The following is an 8976-nucleotide window of genomic DNA, read 5'->3' on the forward strand; positions in this document are numbered from 1 at the left end:
TATATATATATATATATATATGTGTGTGTATGTGTGTGTGTGTGTATTAATTGCTTAAATATTATAGAATAAATCATCTTCATTGGAGCTTTTGATATCAACAAGTCACTGTACATACATCATGCAGAGTGTATCGAGTTAGATGCAGTCGAGAAAGAGAGAGAGAGAGTCACAACTTTGTTAAAAACCTGGAAGGTGGCACACTACATAACAAATAGGAACAAGACACTGACCAATATTTCCAACAAAAAAAACAAAAGCTAATACTCCATCTACATTTTCTACCACTTATCTGTATTTGAGTTACGGAGGCAACAGATCCAATTCAATTCAATCCAGGAGTGAAACCCAGTCAGGCCTCTCTCTAGCATCTGCAGCTCCTCCTCTTTCTGGTCAAGAACCACAGCCTCGGACTTTACGAAGATGACTATCAAAACAACCATTTCACACTTGGTTGCGAACCATCCCGATGCACGCTGAAGGTCTTGGCCCGAAGATGCGAACAAAACCGCACCATTTGCAAAAAGTAGAGGAGACCATGAGGTTTCCAAACCAGACACCCTCCTCTTCATGACTGCGGCTTGAGAGCCTGTCCATGAATACCAAAAACACGATTGAAGACAAGGGACAGCTCTGGTGGAGTTAAACCAACTGTAAATCTCAACAATTTCTAAAGCATTGTTACCATAGCATTTAGGTACCTAACTAACCCAACTACCAACCACTGCTTCTATGTATCCGATTCATCAGTCACATTGAGGCCAACTTTAAAGTACTTCTCCACCTTCTATCTGTGTTCTCGGTCGAGGACAGCAGTACCTCCTCCTCACTGGAAACTCTTCTGCCTGTTGTCTTTTTTTTGTTTGTTTTTAGTGTTTACCAACAGGTTCAGGGATTATCACTACAAGAAGCAACAAACATCTTACAGGCAAATTTTTTCTGACCGGTAGTTGCATGAGCAATGAGAGATCAGAACACAGCCTATAGGCTCTATGCCATGGGCCTCCATCAGAGTGCTGGAAATGTTCAACAAGAGGTAGAAATTAAAGCTCTCCTGGACTGGAGCCTGTTCCAGATGTTTCCAGCACACCCTCACGATATGATTGGGTCTGTTGTATCAGGCTGGCAGCAACCTGCTCCTGCCACCTTATCTAACCCATTGCCAAGGGGTGATCAGTAGACACTTCAGGTGGTAAATCTGATGACATAATAAAATCAATCGCACATGAACATTCCTACCACCCATTAAATATCCTGCTCTTGAGGTATGGCAGCAGATTTGTTACGTTTTGTCTCTGCTTGGTCTTACTCCCCCTGACACACACATATTCAGAGCTAAACTCCTCAGTCTCTCTGTTTGTATATTCCTCTGTGCTCCCTCTTCTACCTTTTTCATACTCCCCCACTCAGATAAGACAGACTTCTGCTCGGCTTGTATGTCAACCTGCTGAATTCCAAACAGGCCCCTTTAAAAAAAACCAGAGCCAGAGTCTCTCCTCTCTTCGCTCACAGAATATAAAATATTCCTGCTACCAGCACAACCAAGAATCTCTCATGTCAACCAATGCTCTTCTGACACATTTGTTGCATCAAAGGAGAGCTATTACACCTATTCTAAGCTTTACTTATTTACACATTAACTCCATTTTATAAAAAGTTTCAAATATTGTGAACAGTCTGAAAAAAGTTGCATTCTAAAGTAAACTTGACTTCTTCTCAGTTGATTCATTTGCACATCTCTTTTAATCAGATTAGGATTTTAGCAGTGGACGGAATGAACGTCTCAAATGAATAAGTATCACATGGACTCCTGTTTTGCAAGCAGTAATTTCCCGCGCATTTTATAACATAAACCTGAAATTAAACTTTGATTACAAGTTGTGTTGATCTGGAATTGGTAAAGCAAGAGCTCAAGGCAGAAAAGGTAGATTTGTCCAAACAGGCAAAAACTGTAAAGGACACTTCATTGTATGTTAAGTAGATTTAAATAAAATAAAATAAATTGTTACCTTATTGAGCCAGGTTTCAAACTTATTCTCCTCAGTTGTTAGAAACAAATCTGAAGGGAAAAAAACAAAACAAAAACAATCAGACAGAAAAAAAAATGCACAAGTCATTGAGTTAGATTATCAGTTAATAACATCAAAAATAAAGAACATGCACTGTTGGGTATTATAAACAAAATACAGTAAATGAGTTAAAGTAACAGCACTGACTCTTGTCAGTTTCAGAGACTACCTTGAATATCTGAGTTAGGGATCTACAAGAAACCAATTCTCCAAATGGTGGTTTACTCTGTTTACGATCAGAAAGTACCAGTAGGTAAACCCACTGTCTACTTGCTGCCTTTAAAAACAGTACTTCCACTTTGAAATGGATACTAACTGTAAAATTAAAGCAACAGCCACTTTTCTGGACCACTCCAAAGCAATAAATGTATACAAATGGAACTGCATACATATCTATTGCATATTTCTTCTTGCTTAAAATTTTCACATACATACATTTTTATATATCAGTGTTCTACTGTTCCAAAACTATTTAAGTAAATAAATAAATAAATAAGCAAGCAAGTAAAAGTTTCGTTATGGTTGTAATTTTCATTCAACTTTTATTTATACAGGCTAGTCTCATTGAGCCTCGAGAACTCATTTACAAGAGAGACCTGATTTAAACAAAGAATGATGACAACAATAGACAACAACAGACAATCATAAAAGAAAACATAAATTCAAAAAACAAATGGAAGAAAATGCTATTAAAAAAAGAAACAAAAACAGCTACATTATGAAACAATGTAAAATACTAAAAACAGGAACATGTCTGCATAGTTTTTTGCTATGAACTTATCACATGTTTGAAGCCACGTAGAGAGGTCAAGGTCGAGAGCTTCATATATTTTTGAAAGATATTCCAGGAAACAGGAGCGGAGTAGGAGAAGGCCCTTTATGCCTAGTTCAGTCCGCACTGAGGGAACACTGCGGGTAATTATGTCCTGGGAGAGCACGCTATAGCTGCACTCATGCAGAGACATGTAGGAGGAGATGTATGAAGGCAACAGACCAAGAAGTGATTTAAAGATGAAAATGTACCAGTGAGAGAGTCTGTGTGAAGTTAATGATGTCCAGTTAACCAGTGAATACAGAGTGCAGTGGAGGGTATGGTAGTAACAGCCAGTTATGAATCTTAGCGCACCATGATAGACACCGTCCAATATCTGCAGAGTGCTTGTAGGAGCGTTCATGTAAATAATGTCACCATAGTCAATGGAGGGGAGGAAAGTCACAGTTACAAGGCATTTCCTAGAATTCAGAGTTAGACAGGAACTATTTCTGAAAAAGAAACCCAGTTTTACTTTCAATGTCTTTACCAAGTTTTCAATGTGGGCCTTAAAATAGAGATGCAAGGTACCCAAATATTTGTAGGATTTGACAAACCCAATAGGAACACCGTTCAAAGATAAAATATAAGGAAGGGATGCTGGTGCCGACTTCCTGTTTGAAAACAACAACCCTTTGGTTTTGTAGGCATTTGGTACAAGTTTTGAAACAGATCAAATCTGACTGAATGATGTCAAAAGCAGATTGCAAAAGCTGGAAAACCGTAGCAATTGTTTTAGCTGGACAGTAAACAACTGTATCATCAGCATAGAAATGTAAGGATGCATCAGGGATGATCTGATCTACTTTACTTATGTAGATTGTGAAGAGGGTGGGTCCTAAGACTGAGCCTTGTTTTACACCATTCTGAACAGTTAGACAACTGGAAGAAGTACCATTAAACTATGTTTTATATCACCTTTAACTGAGAAGTACAAGAGCTTTTTAATCTTGGCGTTTAGGGGAAAAAAACACTGACATCTCACATATAACATGTTTATTTTACAGTAAAATGTATAGCAATCTGATTGCCACCAGCATTGCAGGAGAATCGTTCCTCCTGGCAACACTTTGCTAACAATATAGAAATTACTACAACTTCATGTTCTTAACAATTGCTTTTGTTCAAAACTAAAACTTGGTTTTAACTGATTTTAACATTTTTTTAGCATATTAAATAAAATAAAGACATTTAATTTAAAGAGTAATACAAATATATACTTTTTACACAGCAGTGTAGGTCTAGTGAAGAAATCTACTTAAACAGGATTTCACTCAGCCTTCGAATGTTCACCTCCTGGTAATGCCTGTAGCTTGTTCTATTGGAATCCTATAACCTGCACTTGTACTCATATTGCCTGTGCTTGAAGCGTGAAGCTTCAGGCTGAACTTCTAATGTGGTTTCTGTACGTTTCTCTAGGAAAAGACGGTTACTTTCATTGCTATGTTCTGCGGTTCTGCCCCAGTAATTGGACATGAAATAAATATTGGCATTGATCTGCCTCAGGGTGCAGCTTGACTTGATGTGTTGCTGCACTCTGCATAGAAAATACAAATGGTAAGGGAGAAAAAGAACGGAAGGGTGGTGGAGTTGGGGGGGTGTCATTAATGACCTGAGCAATGGAGGTCATGTGTAATGTCAGTGGCAACAGTGGAAACTCTGCATTATGAAAAGAACTGGAATGTTGCGCTCACTGCAGCTGACAGCAAAAAGGTTGAAATGCTATTTCTCACAAATGGTTATGATGAAGAAAAATATCTTAATGAATTACAATACCACTATTTTTGCTTGGAAGCATGCCAAATCTCACACACACTGACTTAAAGATGTGGACTTTTTAGATTAAAACTTTACTTTAGAAAAGCTGTCAGCTTGAACTTGGACCAATAAAACGATAAAAAAAAGCATGGAAATGAACAAATCCGTGCATACATTACGCACACAGACACTCCACAGGGTTCAAAGTAATTTGTACACTGTGTGTATGTGCTTTTCTGTGTTGCTGTACGCATTTTGTAGTCACAACGGGTGGTGTGTTGATGAGCTTAGTTAATCAGCCAATCAGGCCTCTTAGACAGAACCCAGCCGCGATTGGCTGATTAGATGCAGTGTTGGTGTGTCAGTGAGAGGAGCTTAGTGGAGCAAAGGATGCACACAGATCATCTTGTAAACACTTAATGCTGCTGTGAAGAACATTCCTATTTTTGTCTTCTTTCAGTCCTTCTCCTCTCTAATTGTATCTTGAAATGAAAACTTTAACCTGAAAGGTTAGAAGGAGTACTTTTCTTTGGGCACACTTCTTTTTGGTGAGCTCCTGTTCTAAGATTATATACTTTTTTTTAAGTAGACTAATATGTTGTAAAATCTAGAAATTATTATGATTTACCATCCATCCATTATCTTTACCCGCTTATTCCATTTTGGGTCACGGGGGTCGCTGGTGCCCATGTCCAGCAATCACTGTGCGAGGGGCGGGGGACACCCTGGACGGGCCGCAAGTCCATCACAGGGACACATAGAGACAAACGAGACAAACAACCATTCACTCTCTCACTCACACCTAGGGACAATTTAAAGTTACCAATCAGCCTAACATGCATGTTTTTGGTCTGTGGGAGGAAACCGGAGTACCCGGAGAAAACCCACGCATGCACGGAAAGAACATGCAAACTCCACCCAGAAAGGCCCCTGGACCGGGGTTTGAACCAGGGACCTGCTCGCTGAGAGGCAGCAGCTCTACCAGTTGCGCCACCGTGCTGCCATGATTTACCATTATTCTTTAAATATGATCTATACTGTATTGTTCTTCCCTACTCATCACTTACTAGTCCACAGACCTTGGCATAAAGCGTTCCTCACATTTCTAAGAAGAGCTGCCACCGACATTGTAAAGAGGTATAAAAAACAAATCAAAGTAAAGGGGCTCAAATAGAACTGAATGACAGAATACATTCCCACTGAATAGTTATTCCTTTAAAACATTTTGACATTGAAAAGGGTTTGTTTGGAAAACCTCTCAAACCACTAGATAATTTTAATGAAACCTTCAGAGAGAAATCATTGGATTGACATATGCAACGGATTACTTTCTGGAGTCAACCGTATTCAAGAAGGCCGTCACAGCTAATCCACCCAATCGATCAATAACCATCTTTATTTTACAGACAATGAGCACAAAGCTGGTGTAGTAGCTGAAAGTCACACCCAACACATACTCAAGGAGCTAACAGAATGCAAAAGACCTCTATAAATATTTCAGCAGGCACTATACATTATTTTATGGAATCCTACTTTTACTAGCTTTGCTGTTCTGTAGAAAAGTATAAACCTCACATAGACTCCACTTACCTCAGAATAATCAGATGATGATCTTTTGGTTTTTCACACTAATGCAAGTGTTGTCTGCTTGGACTGTTTACATTGAACTTGTGTATTTATAGGGTCAAAACTCAAACAGTACTTTCGTATGGAGTTTTCCTGTAAGTGATTTGTGAATAAATGTCAGTAATCGGTTGAATGAAGTGGAATCTAAATGATCAAATAGGCTAGTTATCCATACATCCCCCATTTTACTTTACCTGCTTTTTCCTTTCCAGGTCACAAGTGTAGCTGGTGCCCATCTCTAGCAGTGATTGTACAATTCAATTCAATTCAAAAATACTTTATTAATCCCAAAGGGAAATTAAATGTTGTTGTAACTCATTGTCCTGGTTTCATTAAATAGTTGTTATATGCTGATGGCTGTGAGCAGGAAGGATCTCTTGTACTGGTCTGTCTTGCAGTGGATCTGAAGAAGCCTCTGACTGAAGACACTCTGTTGTTGTATGGCAGTCTGATGAAGAGGGTGCTCAGGGTTCTTAATGTTCTTCATTTTATGAAGACTGTTTCTTTATACAATCATCTCCAAAGGTTCTAGAGGAGTTCCCAAGGCCTGGTAAAAATTCTAGCAGTCTGGACAGTTGACCACCGGGGTGTTGTGAAAAAAATCCAAAACTAAGTAACCATTAAAAATCTCCCAGAATCTCAGAACCAAGCATATTCCTCACTAAGTTCAGCAATGAGCATGTATCATCCAGATGTTATGGGGTAAAGTCCAACACTCTAGGATGCTTTGCGTTTTTAATCATAAATTTGCATAAGCCTACATTTATAGTTTCCAAAAATCCAGCACAAGTGCAAGCAAATGAATTTCAAAAAAATGCAGTATAATGCATAAAATAAAAATCTGAAAACAGGACTGAAATCCTAACTCAGACAAGAGCTGATGTTATCTTCTATGCATAGCTCTAAAACTTTCTGCAGCTGCATCAGGCAAGATGCTTAAAAATGAAGTTACAGTGAATAAAATAAAAATCAGAAAACAAAAATCCAAATTCCTCTAAATGTAGATGTACCTATCTCTTATAATAATCTCTGGCAGAATAGATTATTTAGGATCTTTTGATTATAAAAAAAAGATTATAAAAACATTTGATTGTTTCAACACCTTGGTAGACAGACATAAAATTTTTATTTGAATCAACACACCCACAAACTTATTTTATTGATCATTCATAAACTTTTAAGATTGCTTTCTTCAAGGTCCATCTCACCAGGCATGGGCAGTCTGACCTCAAAATCCATATCTCATCCACCTAACTTGACACCATGGACAGGTCACAAGTCCATCACAGGCCCATAGACAAACGAGACAAACAACTATTCGCATCCTCATCCATGCATAGGGATACTTTATAGTTACCAATTAACAATTTCTCATTGGGAGGAAATTAAAGTATCCAGAGAAAACCCACACATGCACAGGAGGGGAACTGAGGAACAGCTTCTACCCTGAAACTGTTAGACTCATAAATCCCTAACCAGAATAACCACTGTGATGACACTTTATTGGTGATATGTCACTTTATCTGTGCCGCTGATTATCCATGCTGCTGATTTCTAGCCTTTAAGCTGCAATATTAATACCCATCTGCTCACAACAGACTCATGTTCAGGCTGCTGTTTAAAATACTGTATTATTTTACATTATTATTGTTTAGTGTATATCTTAGATCCTAGTATAATGTTTCTTTTTTATACTTTATATTATGTGTAATTGGGACCTTGAGTACACAATTTCGTTCTACCTCATGTACCACATGTGATGTGAATGACATTAAAGAACCTTGAACCTTGAGAACATAGAAACCCCACATAAAAAGGCCAAGAAGCGAACCTGCGACTTACTTGCTGTGAGGCAACAGTGCTAACCACTGAACCACCATTAGAGAGATTAATTTGATTGTGTTTATTATCTGGTAAATTTCACTCAGAAAGATTTGCTGTTGATATGTGCTTACACTCTTAAAACAAATGTGTTATTTTTTTTAAACACATTTTCTGTGGTAGCGTCAAGTCAACACATATTGTGTTGTTTTATACACATTATGCGTTTTATACACATTATGTGTTGTTTTATACACATTATGTGTTGTTTTATACACATTATGTATTGTTCTATTTAAACAACTTGACACACAGAATATGTGTTAAACCATCGACTAATCATGTCACTTCTTGAGCGTCTGGAGTTGTGGAACTTTCCTCATCGAATAAATTTTCAACAGAAGCGACCGCCATTACAGGACGTCCTGGATGCGGGAAGTGAAAGGTAAAATAATGTTCTATTTGATAAACTATTAACAAAACATAAGTATCATTTATGAAAAGGCTGAATTGTGTTGTTTCTCCCTAAAAAGTCAGTCTGTCTAACTCATACGACTTTGACATCGGACAGTGATTGTTAGCTTAGCTTAATTTAGCTTACACCGACATTCGTTGGCTAGAAGTGTATTAAAAAGTTGCTTGTCACCACCAAACTCCTTAGTAAGATGTTAGTGTTAAAATAAATTAATCGTAATTTTATCACACTGCACAGAGAACTGAAGAGCTGAAGAGATGTACCACTTTGACCAAAAACAACCAATCAGAGCCAATCATTGCTGGAGGAGAAGGATTTCTTCACAGATCATCTGTCTCATACTATACTGTCATGACATGGTGACAATTTCAACAAATAAATATATATATATATATATATATATATATATATATATA

The 8976-nt window shown here is 37.7% G+C and overlaps 1 protein-coding gene across 1 annotated transcript in view; it reads right to left on the reverse strand.

Moving 5' to 3' along the window:
• The window catches only part of itfg1 (integrin alpha FG-GAP repeat containing 1), a 224802-nt gene that overhangs the window by 179165 nt on the left and 36661 nt on the right, over positions 1–8976 (reverse strand). The window contains exon 7 of the mRNA XM_037691250.1: positions 2010–2059. Coding sequence (XP_037547178.1) covers positions 2010–2059 — 50 coding nt within the window. The remainder of the gene's footprint in view (positions 1–2009; positions 2060–8976) is intronic.

Source organism: Nematolebias whitei, chromosome 2, assembly GCF_014905685.2.
Source record: "Nematolebias whitei isolate Nwh7 chromosome 2, NemWhi1, whole genome shotgun sequence".
Taxonomy (NCBI): domain Eukaryota; kingdom Metazoa; phylum Chordata; class Actinopteri; order Cyprinodontiformes; family Rivulidae; genus Nematolebias; species Nematolebias whitei.